Genomic DNA, 23,148 nt, shown 5'->3' with positions numbered 1-23,148 from the left:
ATCGTGCTATGCACACGACATTCTTTGGACGATGCACGGACGATAAAAAAATCCGGCCGGACATATGCATGATTGAACAGGGCGCTGGCCGCAGGATTTAGATGTCGTGCATAGATCGGCCAGTTGTATCATGCATGCAGCAGTTTCGAATGTAAGACAAGTAATTTGGAACGGAGTACCTCCGCAACATATTACAAGACGTTTTCAGAGTAAAAAAATACAGATTACGCAATTTGACATGGAAAGAATTATACTACCTCCGTCTAGGTAAATAAGTCACTCGCGTGGTTCTAGGTCATCGATTTGAGGAATTAAATATGTGTTATATGTCATAAAAAGTATATCACTAGATTTTTACAATGATGTAGTTTCTAAATACATATTTTTTATCATATATAATACATATTTAGATAGTTAAATCGTCAACCTAGAACTACGCGAATGACTTATTCATCGAGACGGAGGTAGTACTAATCGCATCCTGTAAGCATGAGCTGTCATCCTGCCTGTCAACCAATCACAGTTGGAGATTCTGACAGGCAAAGGGGGGATATGCAAAACACCGCACCCATCTTCGCCCCCTTGCAGGTAGGTCCCCACGTGCCGTTTCCCCCTCCCCGTCTACCTCCCTGGAAGCGGCCTCCACCCCGTCGTCCTCCCCGGATCTACCCCGACGCCTCCTCCTCGCCCTCCCGCACAGCCACCCACCGCCGGGGGGAGGCGACCGAGGGAGCCCAGTCGTCACCCGGAGAATCGAGGGGGAACGCGCCGAGGGAGCAGAGCAAAATGTTCAAGTTCCTCAAGGACGTGGTCGCGGGATCCGGATCGGGCCTCAAGGACTTCCCCTACACCATCGGCGAGCCCCACGCCTCCGCCTGGGGCTCCTGGACGCACCACCGCGGCGCCTCCAAGGTACTTCACGCCCGCGTCCTCCCCGCCTCCTGCCTCCCGACCGGGGCTGGGCCGATTGGATCCCCCGTAGGGCATGCGAGCTTCTCGATGTCGTGCTGAACTGACGATCCGGGAGCTGGAGCTGATTGCGTGCGCTTTTCTACGGGGATTCTAGCCTGGGCTTTCGGTGCTTCGAGGCCTCGTACGCGCTGGACCGTGTATGCGCCTGTGCTCTGTAACAGTGTCAGGGCAGGGTACAGTTTTCTAGTTCGTGTTAGGCTGGTGCTAGCTTCGGCAACGCTGTAGGAAGTCAAATGGCTGAGTTCAGTGCCCTTAGGAAGTAGAATTCGTGGATCCAGTGCTTAGTTGATAATCTCGGTTAGTGGATGGTTGAACTTGAAATGGATGCATAATTTGTGGAGGCCCCCCATTATGATCCAATGTATTGAAGTGTGAAACGTTTGTGCACAATGTTACCACTAACCACCCATGTTATTTTCACGTCATTCTGTTTCCAACATAACCGTTCCCTTGTCTTCTCCAGGACGATGGATCGCCTGTGTCTATTTTCTCATTGTCAGGGAGCAACCCTCAGGACAGGCACATGGTTGCTGGTCGTAATGGGGTTAAGAGATTACGGACGGTAAGTTTCTCATTTTTATCTGCAAGATTATTGATAACTAGGAGTGCTATTACTGCGACATATTAGAGCAAAGTGAGTGGTGGTAAACAATTGGTCTTAAAAACATTATGGCCAACACAAAAGTTGGGAAACAACTGTAGACATCATATGTTTAATAATGGTGCTATATCTCAGCTTTGCAAACATGATTTTCTAATATACTTAGAGGGAAACAACTGTAGACATCATATATTTAATAATGGCGCTATATCTCAGTATTGCAAACATGATTTTCTAATATACTTCAGTCAATGTTTATCATTTTTGTATTGGCACCTGCTAAGTGCTAAGTCAGAGTGTTGTTCGTAATGCAGGTGCGCCATCCAAATATATTATCCTTTCTTCACAGTACAGAAGCAGAAGTTCCTGATGGACCTGCTATAAAACACACAATATATATAGTCACAGAGCCTGTTACACCACTTTCTGAAAAAATCAAAGAGCTGAACCTGGGAGGTACACAGAGGTACAATGCGCTTCTCTTGTCTTCTCATGTTTAACAAAACTTGGCATGCATGTGCATACATTGTCTACACCGAGGCTAGTTAAAGCTGAGTGATATGATTTGTGGTAACTAGATTATATGTGATCCACACTAACTGAACAATGATTCCATAACGCTGAGGATCTGTAATAACATTTCTGTGTGAAAATATCTAATAACCAGGTTTGGATCTGCTGGTAGGGAAACCAGTGGTGTTGTGTCTGAGAAGTGCAGAGATAAAGAGTTCTTATCATCATATATGTGTTCACTGTGGTGCTACCTGGCAACCAGTGCTCGTCTTGGACTGTTCACACACCCAGTAGTTATCACATGACCTAACCAACTTGATTATGCGGCCTAATCGGCAATTGCACTGATAGGGGCACACAGTCACTGTATATGAATGGGTATACTTCATAGTAGACAGCAGTTTATAGAGCATGGTACTACACAAATTTTAGTCAAGAGTCATTGCTATGTTGGCTTACTGTGCCGTTGCCACCCATTTCTTGAGATCAAATTTTTGCAGTTGGCTGGCTATCTTCTTTTGTCCCCAAGATTTTATTCCATTTTTATTTTCATTTTTGTTCAGTAAACTTTATTCTCATCAGTAAGTTGTTCCAGAGATGAGTATTTTGCTTGGGGTCTTCATCAGATATCAAAAGCTGTGAGCTTTCTCAACAATGATTGCAAGCTCGTAAGTTCCTGCCTTAATATGGAACCTTATATTCTATTTATTTTCCATGCAAGCTGTTTATTAAAAAAATCTTTATTTGTTGCTATCTGATATCCGCTTATAGATTTGATTACTGCTAATGGTTGCTGGATTGCTGCTTGCTCATTATATCGTTCTATTTTGTTCCAGACACTAAAGCAAATTTTATATGTATATTGTGCCAATCAATTTGTCGCATCATGCTTGAAGCCCAAGCCATTTTCAGAACTTCTTTGTTTATTGGGTTCTATAGCTTTCGAAATAGAGCTTTTTCTAGTTATTACGTGGCTGCCGCTTGAGCATACAGACTTTTTTCACCGGAACAACTTATTTTTTGTGAGATACTTAATTTATTTATCTTTTTTGTAGTTAAAAAAGGCGTGCCTAGGCTCTAGACAATACCAAAGAAAAGCGCAAGGCTATGGCAAACCACACAATTAACGCCTAGCTCTTTTAAAAAAAAGTTTCATCCTTTTTAAAAGATTAATGTGGGACATATAACTTTGGCATTAGATCATGCGTTCAACCTAACACCAAAGTCTTGCAAGCCTTACATTCCAAACCCTTGCTGCAGATGAGGCCAAAGTTAAAAAAGGCACGCCTAAGCGAGCGCTTAAGTGCGCCTAGGCTCTAGGTGCTAGCAAAACGCCAGCGCATAACTGCGCTTAATCTGCGCATAAGCATGCGCTTTTGTCAGAAAAGGGCAAGGCGGTGGCAAAACGCACAATTAACGCCTAGCACTTTTTTGAAGTATGGATGAGGCCAAGTATTATTGCACTGTCAAACGGCTTATACTGTGTTACTTCATTGATCATTTGATTTCTGCTTTACATTACTCCTTTACCAGGCACTGCCTTTTTGAGAGGTTCTCACGAATCATAAAATGCCATGTTTCTCTTGCTTTACTGCAATTTATATTTATGTCTGTGAACTGTGTCAAGCCAACCTTGTTAGTTGACATTACTTGTTGACAGATACTTAGAGGATCTATATAATGCACATGTAGTAGATATTACTTGTTGAATGTGCAGAGATGTCTTGGTGACGGTAAAATCATGCTGGAGGATGTTTTTTGGGGTCATATTTGACCTTATATTGTGATAATTCATAATTTTATTGTTGAAATTAACAAGTACTGTCAGTATTTCAGTCTTAAATGAGCTGATTGCTGTCCCTTTATCAATTTCAGGTTCATGGAAATGTGTGCTTGGCTAGTGTAGTTGTTACTCAAACTCTGGACTGGAAGCTTCATGCTTTTGATGTTCTCTCAGAATTCGATGCCAATAACGAAATCGCCGGTAGCCCCATGTTGGTAATGCCTCTCAATCGACACCTTTATTTATGCTAGTCAGATGTAGCACTACATGCAGCTATGTTTTGGTACTGTTTAAACCAGCTTTTATGTCAAGCTCGGAAATTCAGAAATATATATTATTTTCCGTGATTACATCATATAGATGTTTGAACCTATGTCAAGATCTTCTCTTTTTATGTTCATCTGCAGCAATTTGAATGGTTAGTCGGAGCGCAGTACAAGCCACTGGAGCTGACAAAGTCAGATTGGGCTTCAATTAGAAAATCACCTCCGTGGGCAATTGATTCATGGGGATTGGGTGAGCTGACCTAACTCACTGCATTCTAATAGGGTTCCCTTTCCTCAATTGCATTCTTATGTGGCGATTCTGTTTATTCTTCCTGTTTAAGAATGGGGAAAAACTTCTTTTTCAAACGGTTCTTACCACTACCAGTTGCGCACTCGCTCTTCTTTACTTAACCTATTGAAGTTGTTCAGTTATTTCGTAATGGGTGTTTTCTCTGTGCGTGAATGCATGGAAGTCTTTCATGGTAATTTTAGAGAAAATTCCTTATTTGACACTACCTTAAAATGCGGTTCCTTATTTGACCCTGAAGAAACTTTTCTTCCCTATTTAACATGCAGTCTAAATTTCTTTCCTTACGTGACATCGCCGTCGGTTTCGTTACACTGTTCCGTAAAAAAAATTTAGATGGACCAAAATACCCCAATCCTAGTCGCTAGCCCACATCAAGCAAAAGAAAATATCCCGATCCCGATCTAGCCGTCCCTCTCGTCTTTGTTGCTTGACGTGTTTTTGTGCTTGTCGCTTTGAGAAAGCTAAGTCCAGTTGCATTTTTTTAATGCAAGTTACACATACATTACGTACCCTGGCCGATTACATCGTGCAACAGTCTACGTATTTGATCATGTAGCTAGCTAACCTTGCAGATGTAGAGGTCTGGAGCAGTTCCCGCTGACGTCTCATCGACTCATACATATATCTGAACGTCCGCGCGTCAGTTCCGAATACCCGTATATATACGGGCGGCCTGGCCGGCGCGTATTATACTTCTCCGAATACCCGAATACTTGACTAATGCATGCATGCACCAGTATAGTCTGGACTGGTCGTGGCGTGTTAAATATGGTTGAGTTCTACTATGTACATGCACGTATACGCAACGGAGCTCGTAGACGGGATTTTATATCTATATCTTTCCATGAAGATCGGAACAAACGCTCGCGTTCTGCCTATCTTCCTTCACTATAAATACAGAGGCACAACCGCACAAGGCCATTCGCAGGACTCACGCACGGTCAGAGAGGGGAACCATACATCGTTCACAACATCAATCCATTCGCCAACGCCCACACCCATCCAGCACTCGCATCTCGCGGAGGCGTTCGGCAGCGTCGGAGTCCTCGGAGCACAGTACATCCAACCACCATCCGCTCAACACCAACACCGACGGCCGTCTCGTATGAGCACCAACACCAATTTTTTGGATTGAAATCAGTTCATTGACCAAATTATGGGGTCTCAATTGGTCATTTAACACGACCAAATATGTAACATAACTGTAGATATTGTCATGTACAGATTTTTGGTCACCTTATGCACCAGGGGTAAAAAGGTCTTTTCACGTCTGTCTTTAACACCGTTAGTGAACAAAATGCACTAGAGTGTCATATTGGGAAAGAAATTTAGAGCAGATGTCAAACAGGGAAGACAAATTTCTTCAGGGCCGAATAGGGAACCACATTTTAAGGTAGTGTCAATTAAGGAATTCTCTCGTAATTTTACCCAGTTTGAATTCTAGACCAAGTCAAAGGTGAGATTGACCAAAAAACTTGTCAAGTCTAAACTAAGAAAATCAGATGATATTAACTCTTCTATGTGGTGATACTTCTGTTTGGTGCAACATCCCTCTTGTTTCTTCAATGTTGCTCCTTATGCACAATGAAATAATGAGAACATATGACACAAGGTACCTTTCACTAAAAGGACAACATATGTCACTCATTGCAGGGTGTTTAATTCATGAGCTCTTTTCTGGTGGAAAGTTGAGCAGGACAGAGGACCTTCGCAACATTGCTTCAATCCCGAAGGTTAGCTTGCATGACTGTGTGCTGGGGTTTGGTTTGTTCTTGAGCTATCTTGTGAACACATCACATTCTCCATTGTCTGTACCGTAGAACATCATTTTGACATGGTTCCTCTGGCTTTTAATGTTATTGATTTCGTTTTCGTTTTGTTGCAGTCTCTGCTTCCAGATTACCAGAAGCTCTTAAGTTCTACACCTTCTCGTAGAATGAATCCTTCAAAACTTATTGACAACAGCGGCAAGTTCAATAGTTTTCCCTTTTTATTCAAGCACTATTGTTTTCATTTTCTCTGTCTTTCTTTTATTAACGTCCATCTTCTTCAGCCTTTGTTCTTAATGCTGTAATTAACGATTTGGCTTTTAATTTCAGAGTTTTTCCAGAACAAGTTGGTAGAGACCATCCAGTTCATGGAAGTTCTTAATTTAAAGGACAGTGTTGAGAAAGATAGCTTTTTCCGGAAACTTCCAAATATAGCAGAACAACTTCCCCGTGAGATAGTTCTGAAAAAGGTACCGTGAAACTCCCAGTTAGAACCCATGAGGCCTGAGTTTGGACTGTGTTTATTTCCTGTGCAACTAACTGGAGTTCCCTGTTTATGTTCATATCTTGTCTACTTTGTGAATAGTTGCTCCCTGTGTTGGCATCTGCTCTTGAATTTGGTTCTGCTGCTGCTCCAGCCTTGACTGTGCTGTTAAAGATGGGCTCCTGGCTTCCAGCTGATCAGTTTAGTACTAAGGTTTGTCATCAATTATTTTGCTTTTGCTCAATATATATTTTGGTTCTTTGACCATCCAGTAAAGATGGTTTGTGGGCTTGTCACTCATGTTGAGAATACTGGCCCTTTTCAGGTTTTGCCAACTATTGTGAAGCTTTTTGCCTCGAATGACCGAGCTATCCGAGTTAGTCTTTTGCAGCACATAGATCAGTTTGGAGAGTCATTGGCATCACAAACAGTTGATGAGCAAGTATGCGGTCTATTTTTATATGGTCATATGTTTGTTTCTGAGTGTTCACATTTGACAGGATAATTCTGGATTTGCAGGTTTTTCCTCATGTTGCCACTGGGTTCTCTGATACTTCTTCTTTGCTCCGTGAACTGACACTGAAGTCGATGCTTGTATTGGCACCAAAAGTGAGTTGCACGTACTTCCATGCTGGGCCTAAGTTTTATTTGACTAGCTCTACCATTTTAGGTTTAGTTCATTTCAAGATTTTGGAACTATAACCATTCTTGCTTCGGAATTTTGATTTTTGTTGTCCCTTTAGTCATAATTGTGGTTTTAAAGAACAATCCAGGGACTTCAGTTTGTTCCATGGTACTCCTCTATTACATGAGATTTTCTTTTGTCTTTTGTGCTAATTGGCTGATCTGTTACTGTAGTTATCTCAGCGTACAATCTCAGGATCTCTCTTGAAGTATCTCTCTAAGCTTCAGGTGATGTTTCATTCTAGTTAAATTTGGTTTCAACCCAGTGATGCCTTGTTGGATATGAGAAGGGTTGTACAGTTGAGTAAAGGCATTGTTGTTTGTCTTCAGGTCGATGAAGAACCTGCAATCCGGACAAACACTACAATTCTTCTTGGGAATATTTCAACTTACATGAATGATGGGGTTTGTTCCAAAGATGCTCTACCTTTTTCGTTGCTGTTATTGCTAGTTTTCCTTTGAAGTGTTGCTTAGATATGCTGCACTAGTGATGCTGCGGAATTCTAGATGTGCCAATTGGCATATTTGGGGAGATCTTGACCATGATTATTTTTAAGTCTTGAATCCTAGATATTCTCCATGAGTAAGGTTCTATTTTTTGTTGAAAACTAGCTGGTTGCTGGCGGCAAACACATACAATAATGAATGAAGACCAGAAGAAAATAGTACTAGTTGGCTGGAAATACCAGAAAATTAGTTGGGTGCACGATTTGTCACAAAATGGGAAGATAATAACAATGTCTAGGGGCAAGCTTAAAATCTTCTCTTGTTTGATTGTGCAATGCAAGTGCAACTTCTGCCTTTTCTTCTGTGGCCTGGATATGGACTTCATTTGATTGTTTTACAGTTCCACCTTATTTATAATCTTTGTTAATGCGGCTCTAATTTTTGCAGACTAGGAAGCGAGTATTGATCAATGCATTCACAGTCCGTGCATTACGTGATACCTTCCCGCCTGCTCGAGCAGCTGGTACATTAACCTGAGCAGATGTGTTGTTGTACTATTGATAGAGCATTCTTCCACTGATTATTGTGACAAAGTATGAATCATTATTTTGCCTTGACAGGAATCATGGCACTGAGTGTCACTAGTTCATACTACGAAATGACAGAGATAGCAACCCGTATACTGCCTAACATTGTTGTCCTTACATTTGACCCAGACAGGTAAGTTAGAACCTTTAGCTCTAGCTGTCTCTAGTTTGTCATTGCTGAAATAGAAGACTGTGCTGGCCTAATCACTACTGCCTCCAGTTGTTACATATGTTGTTTTTAGACATGTTTGCCAAATACCATGTTGTGGTTTATTAGTGTTGTTTATTATGAGACTGTCCCTAATCACTCCCTTTAGCTGGAATTGCACTCTTACAGACTAGCACTCTTACAATACTGCCCCTACCTAACTCCCTTTTGTTTGAACTGCACTCACAATAAAGTGATAGTTTCCCCCTTTTAGCATTGCGTTTAGGGGCTTTAAGCCAGTTTTATGGATTACATTCTTTAATATAGCATCAAAATTAAAAAGCAACATAGGCATTTATCCCATCCATCGACTGAGGAAAACAGCTGTATTACACTTGTAAACTCACCTAATTTTATTATTGATGCAAATTCGAGCTCCCAAATTCCGTCTGAGTGGATGTTGCGTCCTATTTTAACAACCAAAGTGGTCAATGCCAAGATGGCAAAATGTGATGTGCATCACGTTAAAGCCTTCTTCATTTGTTCTTACTTTACTTTCTTGACTTGGTCTTTCAGCTAATCCATTCTTATTTTATTTATAGTGATGTGAGGACCAAGGCTTTCCAGGCTACTGACCAATTCTTGCAAATAGCAAAACAACATCATGAAAAGGTAGCATATCTAGTTTATCTGCCTACTATAAATCGACTGTTTTATTACACTAGCTATGAATTGTGGCACAATATGCTGGCTGTTAACTTAGTGTTGCAACATGTCCTTTTGTTTTCTTTATTCCAAATCTAATATGTACGTGTGCTATTTGTTTTTGTTACTTTGAAACCCACTTTTTAAAATTTCAAAATAGAAAGAACACATATGCTCAGGTGTACAAAATCCACGTCGTATGCATGTTTATTATCATTAACTCTTTCTTACATTTATTATTTCCTTGATCTGCCCGGATGTTGGCTGGTGAATGTACCAGATCTAGTAAAATAGAGGGAGTAGTAATGATACTTTAGTACTGTTGAGTTACTGCATCCTAGCCTAATTGTTCCAAAAATACATTCATGTATATATATAATTGCTGTGATAAGCATCTCTGCTGTGATGTTGCTAATACAACATATGTACCTCTACCCTTTTGTTTTATCAATGTTGCTCTTCTTATATTGTGATTATTTTTTTGCTTTGTTGTGTTTTATAGCTTAACACAGGAGACAACAGGGCAGCCGAAGGTACTGGTGTTCAGTTAAAGCCTGGAAATGCTAGTTTACTTGGGTAAGTTGTCATATGTTCCAATCATCATACACAAGCTCGCTTATGTCTTTCAAGGTCCTGCATGTACTGCAAACTAGAGTTTTCCTAACTAAGCTCGTTTTAAAACAGTATCTCTACTTGAATGCTTAGAATTGTGTCTAGAATGTGTTTAGAAATTAAAACAATCTTAGACTTCAAGATTTCTTATCTATTTGAAAACAAAAGTTTTGGACATATTAATATCAAACTGAACTTTCATAAACAAAGGAAACATCCAAAAAAATAATTGATTGTGGGAACCATGCTGTAAGCTATCGCTATCTCAGCTCCTCAAAAGGAAAAAAAATGCCTCTATACTATTTTACCAACAGGAAGGAAAAAAGAGGTTCTATCTTATTTATGTTAGGCCAACAGTGTATATGCACTTGCGATTTGAGATTAGATATATTAGTGATGCATAGTGTTGTCCACTTTTGCTGTGGTCATAACTACATGTACACTATCAAATGGCGCTTGATTCATGGCTGCAGCACACCATTTTTTTTTGTTATTTCTCCCTCTACTTGTGCTGATGCTTAAGCGGTTGGTGAATGTAGTTATTTAGTACTCCATCTGTTCACTATTATAAGATGTTTTGGATATTTCAGTATGGACTACATACGGACTGAAATGAGTGAACAAACACACGAAAATGCGTCTATATACATCCGACTCCGAAAGAAAGTTACTCCCTCTGATCCGAATTAAATGATGCAGCCTCTATACAATGTCCATTTTACGTTGTATAGAGGCCGCGTCAATTAATTCGGATCGGAGGGAGTAGAACATCTTATAATAGGGAACAGAGGGAGTATACATATCAACTCATGTAGCAGATGCTGCTGACTATGTCTGATGCTAGCATGCTTGCTAGGAAACACCCACTTCTTAAGGCAACCGTGTCAATTTTGCGCTGCATTGTGCTGTGGGATCTAATAACGTCCATTAACCTTTGAAAACTAGGACACTGATAATTTTCTTGCTTGAAACTAACTAGTTACTGTATACAAGAGCAGAAACTTAGCTAGTTCCCTTTTTACTTAGCCAAATGAAGCCTGAATGATGTATGCGTCTACACTTGTACTGGAGCTATCTTTACGCCTTTTCAGTTTATCTTTAGAATTTTCTGGTTTTGTATGCAATTGATTTATTACTTACTAGAAAGCGTACATATACAGGTGGGCCATGAGTTCTATTACTCAGAAGGGAAAACCTTCCGACCATGGCCCAGTATCTACTGCAAATGCCAGTAACTCTCAAGTTTCAGCACCCCCCAGTACCACCTCAGGTATTATTCATTTTCTAAATTTCTTAAATCCTCGGGAGCTTTGATCTCAGTTTTCATCACTTCCATAAACCTGGAGGGCTTATGAAGGTGACAAGGTGTAATTTTGTGGGATGAGGATTAACAGAAGTTATAGATGTGTTACATTGCTTGTGAATCCTTATGTTGGGTATTATATTGTCACAGCTACTCACTCTGCCCCAGCAGCATATGCACCAGCAGCCGCTTCCAACTCTTTTGATCAAACTGCACCAGCATCAGCAAGCTCATCTATGGATGGATGGGGTGAGCTCGAGAACGGTAACCAGGAAGAGAATGGTAGTGATAACGAAGGATGGGATGATGTAGATCCATTTGAAGAGAAGTCACCGCCATCTCTTCTTTCTAACATACAAGCTGCCCAGAAACGTCCGGTGGTGCAACCGAAGCAACCAAGTAAGTTTTACATTTCTGTCGTGGTGCATTTGTATCTCAAGGAAGGACATATGCATCTCTGTTAAAACACTTATTTGCTAATTTATTTTCTCAATTCAAAAATTTCAACCATAGTTCCAAGTTCATCGAGATCAAATCAGCCAGCGGCACCAAAAGCAGAGGAGGATGCTCTATGGGGCCCTACGGCTGTTCCAGCACCCAAAATCGCACCGAAGTCTGCAGGCATCAAACCCTCGGTATCGCACAATGATGATGATGATCTCTGGGGTTCAATAGCTGCACCTCAGCCAAAATCATCTGGGAAGGCTTTGAAGCCTGCAGCAGCGAATAATGACGACCTATGGGGTGCCATTGCAGCACCCCCGCCGGCAACCAAAGCTAGGCCTCTGGCGTCATCCAGTAGGGGTCGAGGAGCAAAGCCAGCACAACCAAAACTTGGTGCTCAAAGAATAGGAAGGACCTCCTCAACTGGCATGTAGAGTGCCATGATACAGTTGTTGTACAAGGATGCAACTTTTTCTCCTTTTCTTTTGTCCTTGATGTGTCTAGGAGATCCTCTTTGTAAACTAGCCCAATCATTTATACGACATGAACATTGCTTGAACTCTGCCCGTTGTATAATATCACAATTGTGTAATATGGTGGTAGCTCAGGAAATTTATGTACATCACAGGTACAGTGCTTGAACTGTGCCATCAATATATGATTTTGCCTTTGTTTTCCTGGGCTTAGATTTGTTTGGACGAACCAGACAAGGTTTCTACTACAGATCTTCCAAATGATCGTCTGGATTCATCTAAGAATAGTTCTAAAATTTTGGTGTTGCATGTCGATAGCCTGTGACCAGGATTGTGCAATTTTATGATGATATGTACTCCTGTCAGCAGCTACCACCGTTGGTTTCTATGATGAACTGGGGATGAACATGCAGCTCTAGCTTCCATGTTGGAAAACCGCCCGAAACCATCACCAGCCTGTTGCAAGCAACCACATATCTCAGCTTATAACACAGCATGAAATTGTTCACCGTATTAAGATGCATACTCAGCAACAATTTGTTGGTTAGGAAATTGTTTGCAGTAGCTATCAGTAAGCGCAGCACCTACTAGCACCCAGTAGGTGCTGTTGCAACAAAGCATAGACCACACTGAGCTCAACCAACGACGGACAGTATATCGAAACCTGACGCCGCTGCTTTCCTGGTGTGCCTGATCTTGTTATCCTGGCAACCATCAGTGCACTAGAATGGCAAAAATAGTGGATAGCAACATGACTGCAACGATTCCAATGACAAGAATACAAAATTGTCTACAAAATCGACTCACACCAGTGGAATCAATAAAACTCTAAAATTGGCGCGCGCATGAAACATAAAGCTCAGCATCATGGTCATTTTTTTCCTTTGCCCTTCCATCAACCCTTTCCTGATGCAAAAGATGGCGGTTCATTCTTTATATTTGACTAAACAACCGACCTGAACCATGCCAACGATGCAGAACATGCTGATCATCGCTGGTGTACTCTGAACCACATCTGGTAAAAAAATCTGGCATTGTCTCAAACAGGGCCGGGTAATTCCTCGTAGAAGGTCCAAGGGCGTGGGTGGAGCATCGCATTTCCACAAGCAATTGCATGAGGGGCAATGCCAATTGATCAGGAGTAGACTGCAAGCCTCGATAAAGCTCACACTTTGTTCTACTGGCTGTCCAGCACCAGGATAACCATCCATGAACCGGGCTCGATCTGAGAGTACTGGTCAACCTAACAGCGAGTCCATCATGCCCGCTGTTGATCCAGCCCTCCACTTTTCTCGTAGCTAGAGTGGAAGGACAGTAGTAGCATAGTCACCAAGCCTGTTCCAGTGCAGTGAGCACTGAAGATCCGGAGTGAAATATTCCTTTCTCCTAACAGGGAGCACCAAATTCTTCACCAGTAGTCTTTGCAGGAGCATGCTCCACCTTCGAAGCGATGGAAGCGGCTCGCGTCCCTGACGAGAAATGCCCGGTTGGCAATTGCAGAGACCGCCTTCAGGAAAGAGTGGCAGTCCCCACATACCCTTAGGTTCTTGATCACCACAATCTCACTGTCATCAGTGTTCAGCATACCGAAGGCCACAGCGAGCTTCTCACTGTGAAAGCCGATCAACGGCGCAGCCATCTTCCCAGAGTACCCCTCGTCCACTCTGCCTTGCCCAGTTTCCACAGTGCCATCTGTTTTCTCCGTCACCATTTGTTCAAGCTTAATCACGAGCTCGTAAATCCTCTTTGCCTGCGGATGTGAGTGGTCGTCAGCCATGAAGAGATGAACCCTCCCCTTGTGTTCGACATAGCTGCACCCAGGCTCCTTCTTGAGCCCACGCTCCCTCATCATCGCACGTACCCTCACCACACCCTCCAGTTGTCCTGTGCCTGTGTATATGTTTGCCATGAGCACATAGTAGCCGACATTGCTCGGTTCGAGCTTGATGACATGCTCGAAAGCCTCCTCCCCTATCTCCACATTCTTATGTATCTTGCACGCCCCAAGAAGGGCACCCCACACCGCACCGTCGGCTGGCATGGGCATTGAGGAGATGAGTTCTTGTGCCTCCTTGAGACGGCCGGCCCGTCCAAGGAGGTCCACCATGCAGGTGTAGTGCTCCAGTGTAGGCCGCAACTGGTATGTACTCTCCATTGCTGAGAAGTACTTGCGCCCCTCCTCGTACATTCCAGCGTGGCTGCACGCCGACAAGAGGCCGACCATTGCGACATTATCTGGCCGGATGCCTTCTGACACCATCGCCTGGAAGAGATTTACAGCAACATCGCCATGCCCGTGCATGCCGTACCCAGTGATCAGTGCCGTCCAAGACACAATGCTCTTCCTGGGCATTTCGTTGAACAGCCGCTGTGCCTGGGGCAAATTGCCGCAGCGTGCATGGAAGTTGATGAGAGAGTTGCAGAGCTGCATGTTGGCACGGAAGCCTGGGAGTCTCTCTTGCATGTAGCGTTCGACACCCAGGCCTACACCGCGCGCTCCAAGGTGGGCACACGAGGAGAGCACGCTCACGAGCGTCACGGCGTCTGGCTCCACGCCGCCGCCATCGTGGCCACGCATGCGGCTGTAGAGATCAAGGGCGTCCACTGCGAGGCCATTCTGCGCGTGGGCTGAGAGCACGGCGTTCCACGAGACGATGTCACGGGAGGTCAATGGCATCTCGTCAAACACCTGCCGGGCAAGGCCAGCGCCGCGCCGCGCGTATGCTGATATGAGGCAGTTGGCCGCGTTTGTCTGGGCGGCCAGCCCTGCTTTCCCCACGAGGGCATGGAGCTGCGGCACGACGCTCTGAGGAGCGGCGGGGAGCAGCGTCATCAGCGTGACGGCATCGAAGGGGGCGCTGGCCGCCCGCATGCGGCGGAAGAGGGCGAAGCAGGCGGCCGGGAGCGCGTGCAGCGCGCATCCGGAGATGAGGGAGTTGAAGGCTGTGCGGAGCGTGGTGGGAGGCGTGGACGCGAGGGGCATTTCGTCGAGGAGTTGGTGGGCGCGCGGGAGGAGGCCGAGGCGGGAGTAGGAGGAGAGCAGCGAGGAGAGGAGGTAGGCGTCGGAGGAAGGGATCAGGCCGCGCTTGCAACCGAGTGCCTGTATCTGGGCGACGCCGGAGACCAGGGATAGCGCCGTGCAGGAGATGACCGCGGCTGGTAGCGCAAGGGCGTGCGGCGGCGGCGAGGGGTCGCCGTCGCGGAGCAGGGCCAGGACCTCCCGGTGCCGGCCGAGGCGCGACAAGGTGCGCACGCGGGCGCTCCATGGCTCCGTGCCGTTAGCGTCGCCTGCTAAGGCGGCGGCGGTGGAGGTCGCCGCGGAGGTGGAAGGCTCCGTGGTCATCTTTAGCCAGCACAAGCCGGGAGTTTTTTTTTTTGTTTTGAGTAAATTTTGAGGGGACGAGATTATCCCGGCCTAGTTGCGAAACGGTGCCTCCCTCCGAGGGCCCAGGTCGCTGGTTAGCTCTTGGCGGCCCAACAAGGCCCAGGTCGCCTAAACACGTGATTCCCTTTATGTTTTGGCTCTCGTCGGCTCTAGAACAGCGCATTTTCTCCAACCTCAGCAACTCCTCGCGCCGCCGCCGCCGCCTCCTCCACGCCGGCCTCCCAAGGCATGCCACCCCCCCTCCCGTCCTCCCCATCCCGCCGCCGCTGTCGCCTCCCGATCCGATCCGCCCAGCCCCTCCTCCCATCCCGCCCAGCCCCGCCGCCTAAGTATGTGTTACAATCTATAACAACTCTGGTTATGCAGGTTGCGACGATGGCGCTGCTAACCAATGTTTCTGTGGATCAAATGGAACAGCTCAATGAGGGTTTTGCCTCTGGATTGGACGTCCTTCAGCAAGCTCTGCATACCGTATGTCGGACTCTTCCACTCTATATTCTTACTTTTTGTCCACTCTATGCTTAATTTGTTTCTGGTTTCAGATCAACAAGCTCGTTGAAGCGGCACAAGAGTGGCCGACGAGTGGCCGACGTTACAGCTCCAACAGCTGACGGAGAAGCTTGAAAGAGAAGCCCATTCCAGAGCTGACTTGGAGAAGGAGCTTGACAAGGAGAGGAAGACCAAGGCTCTTGTGGAGGAGGAGGTTGACAAGGAGAGGAAGGCCAAGGCTCTTGTGGAGGAGGAGGTTGACAAGGAGAGGAAGGCCAAGGCCACGTACAAGCAGCAGATAGCAAAGAACCAAACTGAAGCGAAGAAAAGGAAGAGTGATATGGCCACTATCTGAAGCAGACAACAGCCGCATCCAGCAACAATTAAAAGCAGCAGGTTAAAACAATTATTTTGACTCGTACGTGTTTTTTTTCTGTAGTGCTTAATTTTTATAGGATGTAGTTTAGCTTCACACATTTGCTACTATTGCAAGTATCCACATGGGCGTGCTTAGGCTTTTGGCAAAATCTACTTTCTGATGAACTGTGAAGTGCTGAATACTTGTCAAGCATGTTGTTTTATTTTAGTGAGAAGCAACTGACATGCCTTGCTATCTTTGGACTGCATGTATATGACTTTTTTCCTGAAGATGTTCCATTGGCTGTGCGTAATTGTTATAGGATGTAGTTTAGCTGAGTAAAAATGTACAGAGAGATGTACAGCCATAGTCCGATTCTGGGTGAGTAAACAAATATGTCCAGTCCTACAATCACATACTGTGTTATCACCATGGCACTTGTTATTTGTGACCTCTAGTACAGAGAGTTTTATGCGCTGTATTTTTTTGAATGATCACAAATTATCCCAGTTAAGACAAGTTATATAATTCAGAATAACAACAAGTTTGCCCTTTTTTTTGAATGATCACAAATTATCCCAGTTAAGACAAGTTATATATTTCAGAATAACAACAAGTTATATAATTCAGAATAATTGCGCTCAAACTCCATTGGGGCCGATCCTGCTTCTCTACCACGGGATTCGGTTGGTGTGTAGAAGAATTGGCCTTGAGGAGCTTTTAGCAACTGCAGACAAGTTAACATCTGCCCTTTTGAAACTTGTAACACCCGCGGATCTGCGGTATTGTTCGTTGGCCACTTGAGTGGCCACTTGACTCGAACGAGCGGCCAAGCTGAGAGTAGAAACTGCATCTTGGCAGGAAACTTCTTCCTGTATCAACCATGAAGTGATAAGAGAAGCAAACAGCCACAAGTAATGGTAGCTTAATATATTCTGGACCACATGTTCTGTTTACTTAACAAAGATTCTCTGCTCAAGAGGGGGTGGAAAGGGCCCAAAGAATGTGTATTGTGTGGTAAAGATGAATCTGTAGACCATTTGTTTTTTTTCATGCTCTGCTGCCTCTCTTCTGTGGAGTTTAATTAAATGTGCCTTTATCTTTGATCTATGCCCAGTTCAGGTGTGAAATGTTTTGGCAGGTGGATTAAAACTTTTGCTAAAAATGATCAGAAACTTGCTATGGTTGGCGTGGGTGCTTTGATGTGGACTGTTTGGAAATGTCGCAATGCCGTTATATTTGATGGCAAAAAACGTAATGATCCTATGAATCTTGTTCAGTCTATGACATACTGGATTACTTCTTGGTCTATTTTACAGACAAAGGACCAAGCAAGAAAAATGCTGGAGCTGGGGTCAAGACTTCTCGAACAGGTGGCAAGTGAGGTTTACAGGGCATCACAAGGATGGAGGATCAACGACGCGAGGATTCAAGCCTGAGGCTGCTTTGGTGGTGTGGATTTGTCTCCACAGGCGCTGATCTCCTTGTAATAGGTCTAGTCTGCTTGTTGATGCCTGTTTTGCTTAGGTGACACTCCTGTTGTGCGCTCCCTGGTGGTGGCTTTTGTTTAGAGGGCTTAACTCCTGCGTTGGATCTTATTACTTTCGGCTTTGTTAGTTAGCTGTTTGCTGCGTTTTTTGTTTGTGTATTTAGTTCTCATGACTTGCAGTTTTGTCAGGGGTTGGGTGTGACATATGCCAAGAGATGACTTATCATGATGGGAGCGAGTAGAACGTCGCCGGTGCCCGGAAGCGGGATGAGGCGTAGACACGAACGTCGGCGTACTTTACACAGGTTCGGGGCTCTCCTAAGAGATAACACCCCTAGTCCTCTTCTGTGGGGTCTCCGCATGATCACTAAGGCACTAGTGAGTACAATGGTGCTCCTCGAGCTGTATGCTAGAGGTAGAAGAAAGCAGGGTTAGCTCTCTCCTCTCTCTATGTGTGAGTCTAGGTCTAACAGGTTGGGAACCCTTTGCATGGGTGCCCTGGGGGGTTTATATAGGCCTACCCCCCCAGGGGTACAATGGTAATCTGGCCGGGTGTAGGACCCGGCTGTCAGTGTCTCCTGTCGCCGGCTTCTCCGTCGGCCGCTGGGGCCCGCCGACTGGTCTGGTGCGGAGCCGACAGGCCGCCTCTGCCGCTCGCGGGTCTGGCCGGCTGCTTGTTACTGTAGTCGTAATGCTAATGACGTATGCTTGGTCGGGGGGGGGGGGGGGCGTGGCTACAGTCCCGCCGTCTGGTGGGAGATCACTGTAGCCACATCGTGTCTCCTCTGGTTAATGGCGCGCGAACTTCGAGGGAAGAGGGGGTCGCCTGCTAGAGGCCGGCCTCCCTCGGGTCCGACTGATCAGGCTCTGTCGCCTTCCGGTCTCTCGCTGCCTGGTAGGGCCCGCCGCCTGCAGGCCGTACCGACAGGCCGTCGTGGGAGCAGGGCTCCGCCTGACAGGGGTGACGTAAGGGTGGAGCGGTAATAGTGAAGGAAATATGCCCTAGAGGCAATAATAAAGTTATTATTTATTTCCTTATATCATGATAAATGTTTATTATTCATGCTAGAATTGTATTAACCGGAAACATAATACATGTGTGAATACATAGACAAACTTAGTGTCACTAGTATGCCTCTACTTGACTAGCTCGTTAATCAAAGATGGTTATGTTTCCTAACCATGAACAAAGTGTTGTTATTTGATTAACGAGGTCACATCATTAGTTGAATGATCTGATTGACATGACCCATTCCATTAGCTTAGCACCCGATCGTTTAGTATGTTGCTATTGCTTTCTTCATGACTTATACATGTTCCTATGACTATGAGATTATGCAACTCTCGTTTGCCGGAGGAACACTTTGTGTGCTACCAAACGTCACAACGTAAATGGGTGATTATAAAGGAGCTCTACAGGTGTCTCCAATGGTAGATGTTGGGTTGGCGTATTTCGAGAATAGGATTTGTCACTCCGATTGTCGGAGAGGTATCTCTGGGCCCTCTCGGTAATGCACATCACATAAGCCTTGCAAGCATTGCAACTAATGAGTTAGTTGTGGGATGATGTATTACGGAACGAGTAAAGAGACTTGCCAGTAACGAGATTGAACTAGGTATTGGATACCGATGATCGAATCTCGGGCAAGTAACATACCGATGACAAAGGGAACAACGTATGTTGTTATGCGGTCTGACCGATAAAGATCTTCGTAGAATATGTAGGAGCCAATATGGGCATCCAGGTCCCGCTATTGGTTATTGACCGGAGACGTGTCTCGGTCATGTCTACATTGTTCTCGAACCGTAGGGTCCGCACGCTTAATGTTACGATGACAGTTATTATGAGTTTATGCATTTTGATGTACCGAAGATTGTTCGGAGTCCCGGATGTGATCATGGACATGACGAGGAGTCTCGAAATGGTCGAGACATAAAGATTGATATATTGGAAGCCTATGTTTGGATATCGGAAGTGTTCCGGGTGAAATCGGGATTTTACCGGAGTACCGGGAGGTTACCGGAACCCCCCGGGAGCTATATGGGCCTTAGTGGGCTTTAGTGGAAAGGAGAAAGGGGCAGCCCAAGGTGGGCCGTGCGCCTCCCCCCTCCCCTAGTCCTATTAGGACAAGGAGAGGTGGCCGGCCCCCTCTCTCTCTTCCCCCCCTCGAGGAATCCTATTCCAACTAGGATTGGGGGGGGGGGAATCCTACTCCCAGAGGGAGTAGGACTCCCTTGGCGCGCCCTCCTTGTCCGGCCGCCCCCTCCCCCTTGGCTCCTTTATATACGGAGGAAGGGGGTACCCTAGAACACACAAGTTGATCCTTGAGATCGTTCCTTAGCCGTGTGCGGTGCCCCCTGCCACCATATTCCACCTCGATTATATTGTAGCGGTGCTTAGGCGAAGCCCTGCGACGGTAGAACATCAAGATCGTCACCACGCCGTCGTGCTGACGGAACTCCTCCACGACGTTTGCTGGATCGGAGCCCGGGGATCGTCATCGAGCTGTACGTGTGCTAAGAACTCGGAGGTGCCGGAGTAACGGTGCTTGGATCGGTCGGATCGGGAAGACGTACGACCACTTCCTCTACGTTGCGTCAACGCTTCCGCAGTCGGTCTGCATGGGTACGTAGACAACACTCTCCCCTCTCGTTGCTATGCATCACCATGATCTTGCGTGTGCGTAGGAAAATTTTGAAATTACTACGTTCCCCAACAAATAGTGCCATGCTGTGCGGAGATCTTCGCCTGTACGGGGCACTGTGGCCGCGCCTTGCCCTGGATATGGGGGTGATGGGCTATACTGTAGCCACACCCTGTCTTGTCTTCTTAATGGGGGTGCAGACTTTGAGGACGTCATGGGCCGCCTGCTAGGAGCTGGCCTCTCTGGAGGCCGCCTGCTAGGAGTCGGCCCGTCTTGAGGCCGTCTTCTGGTGCTTGTCCGTCTTCTGGCAGCCGGCCGCATGAGCCAGCCGGCCACCAGAAGGCGGCGCTTTATCCTTGATGCTTGAGGGGCGCAGCCGGCCCCGATGTCTTGAAATGGTCAGGGACCTGGGTTAGGCTACCCGTGGCCCATTACTCCGACAGTAGTCCCCGAAGCTGGTGAGGCGTCGCGGCTGATAAGTCAAGGTGCCTCAGCAGTTTCCTTCTCCGAGTGCTCTTGTTGAATGCTTTGTCCGTCTCCTGGTATGCAGCCTACTGGGAGCCGACCGCGACCAGGCGGGCTCATCTGATAATTTTTGAAACGCCAAGGCGGGAACCAGGTGGCATGCTTGCTAGGCCTCTAGGCCCGCCGCCCGCTGCGAGCACGCCACACGGCACCAACTAGCCGGGTCAGCCTGCCAGCCCACGCGCATGATGGGACGCGACAGCAGGCTGGGCCCGCCATTACTGGGCCTCGGCACGCGAGCGGATCCGCTGCGGCCGAGGCGTGCGGTTGCGATTCTATGCGGAGTTACTGCGCGCAATAATCTCGGGGTCGTGGGTGCAGTTAATCCCACGATCCCACTCCCCGCCCCCTCGGCTTCGTAGCCCAGGGGCTATAAGTAGGGGGAGGAGGGAGAGCGACAGAGCACGCGCGCCCTCCTCTCCCTTTGCCATTTCCATCCTTCTCCTCCTCTTGCTGCCGCCACACTCCTACGCTTTGCCGAAGCACTGCCATAGCTCGTCGCTGTCGATCTCCTCCGCCCCAAACCTCTTGCTTTGCCGCGGTCTTTGCCCCACCGCCGCGCCATCTCTCCGTCCAACCTGAAATCCATGGCGCGCGAACGGGGAGGGGATTGGGACGGCTCGCTTGTGATTGATGACCATCTCGCCTTCCTTCGCGCCACACGGCGGCTGCCCGGCGCGGGCTTCGTCAAGGTGCGCGTGCCACCGAAGAAGGAGATCTCGCCGGCGCCGACAGGAGGCGAGCGGGTTATCTTCCGCTTGCACTTCCTCCGCAGCTTCGGCCTGCCGGCAAGTGGGTTCCTCCGTTCCTTCCTCGACTTCTATCATCTCCAACCTCATCATCTGACGCCCAACACCGTGACATTGCTGTCCGCCTTCGTCACGATGTGTGAGGGCTACCTCGGCATCCTCCCCACCATCGAGTTGTGGGGAGCGTTCTTCTACACCAAATTGGGCACCTCTGCCAAGGAGAAGGCGGCCCAGTGCGGTGCCTTCGTCGAGGTGCACCGTCCGTCTGCGAAGAATGCCTTCCCCGCCATCAAGCTGTCACAGTCAGTCAAAATGTGGCATAAATCATATTTTTACATGGAGAATGTCGACTCGGCCATCGACTTCATCAACCTGCCGCCCTACGAAGCCGGCCCTCCGGCCGAACCTCGGGCCAACTGGGGCTACAAGCCGAAGCCCATGTCGGCCGACGCCATCGCCGCCGTCAACCGGCTCTGGGTGCTTACTGATGAGGAAGGCCTCAAGGCGTCCAACCTGCTGGTCGCGTTCGTCGTGCGCCGGGTTCTCCCGCTCCAAGGCCGGCCTCATCTGATCTGTCGGATGAGCGGGCACCGCGACCCAAACCGGATGTGTATGAGGGACATGCCGACCGCCGAGGTTGCCCGTATGGTGAACGAGATCTCCGACCTCAAGCCGTCGGAAGGGTCTTGGCGGTTCGGCAAGCGGCCATACTGTCGCGCCAACCCGCCGCCTGCTGTAAGTTCTTCAACTCTTTCCTTTTTAGTACTTGCCTTGGTTCTGGTCTTGAATAGTCGGTCCTTTGAACGCAGATGTACATGTCTCCGGCGACGGCCGCTGTCGTGGGGCCGGGTGGAGGCTACCAGCCGAACCGAGAGGTGAGCGACGTGGACGACCCCGACTTGGGGGCGACCGCCCTGGAAGACGACACCATAGACGGCGGCGATGTAGCAGGCGGCTCCAAAGAAGGAGGCGGCCTCAAGACCTGGCCCAATGATGATGATGATGAGGATGAGCCACGCCATGCGCGAGGCACCTGCAAGGCGGACGTGGGCCCCCCCACCGAGCCGGTTGCTCAGGGAGGCACGCGCAAGCGTAAACAAGGCGCCGTCTTGTTCGGCAGCGTGATGAAGAAGACCAAGAACCCGACCGCCGCGACCAGGCAGAAGGAGGCCGCCGCGAAGGCGGCCAAGTTCTAGAAGCTTCCGAAGGCGCCTCCTATGGTGTCGGCGTAAGTGTCATTTCCTTGTGCTTTCTTTTCTTGTTGGTTCCGCCCGAGCTTCCTTGCTTTATTTTTCTTGACTTAGGGCCCCGCTCTCTCTTGAGAAGTCGGCCGCCGCCTCCGTCATTGGGTCGGTGGAGACCTCTACCACCACCCGGCGAATCGACCCTGCAGCCGACCTCCCGGAG

At 47.1% G+C, this 23,148-nt stretch overlaps 2 protein-coding genes and 1 long non-coding RNA gene across 3 annotated transcripts; 2 read left to right on the top strand and 1 right to left on the bottom strand.

Annotated features, from left to right (window-relative positions):
• The first annotated feature begins 573 nt into the window (after window positions 1-573).
• On the top strand, window positions 574-12,306 carry LOC125545150 (N-terminal kinase-like protein). Its single transcript, XM_048709029.1, has 21 exons — window positions 574-912; window positions 1,436-1,534; window positions 1,888-2,039; window positions 2,682-2,754; window positions 3,962-4,084; window positions 4,277-4,385; window positions 6,099-6,178; window positions 6,331-6,412; window positions 6,545-6,684; window positions 6,801-6,911; window positions 7,024-7,140; window positions 7,218-7,307; window positions 7,557-7,610; window positions 7,713-7,787; window positions 8,277-8,352; window positions 8,450-8,549; window positions 9,167-9,236; window positions 9,772-9,845; window positions 11,042-11,151; window positions 11,335-11,583; window positions 11,698-12,306. Exons 1-21 carry the CDS (start codon window positions 787-789, stop codon window positions 12,060-12,062), a joined length of 2,475 nt encoding a protein of 824 aa, XP_048564986.1. The 5' UTR covers window positions 574-786; the 3' UTR covers window positions 12,063-12,306.
• LOC125545151 (putative pentatricopeptide repeat-containing protein At3g11460, mitochondrial) lies at window positions 12,104-15,480 on the bottom strand. The gene has a single exon (XM_048709030.1). It carries the CDS (start codon window positions 15,442-15,444, stop codon window positions 13,510-13,512), a length of 1,935 nt encoding a protein of 644 aa, XP_048564987.1. The 5' UTR covers window positions 15,445-15,480; the 3' UTR covers window positions 12,104-13,509.
• A 246-nt stretch (window positions 15,481-15,726) lies between these two features.
• On the top strand, window positions 15,727-17,968 carry LOC125545149. The gene is made up of 3 exons (XR_007299919.1): window positions 15,727-15,957; window positions 16,029-16,371; window positions 17,653-17,968. It is a non-coding gene; the product is annotated as an uncharacterized LOC125545149 (long non-coding RNA).
• The last annotated feature ends 5,180 nt before the right edge of the window (window positions 17,969-23,148 follow it).

Source organism: Triticum urartu, chromosome 3, assembly GCF_003073215.2.
Source record: "Triticum urartu cultivar G1812 chromosome 3, Tu2.1, whole genome shotgun sequence".
In the NCBI taxonomy this organism is placed as follows: domain Eukaryota; kingdom Viridiplantae; phylum Streptophyta; class Magnoliopsida; order Poales; family Poaceae; genus Triticum; species Triticum urartu.
The sequence above is the reverse complement of the archived record's forward strand: the minus strand, read 5'-3'. Positions and strand labels throughout refer to the sequence as shown.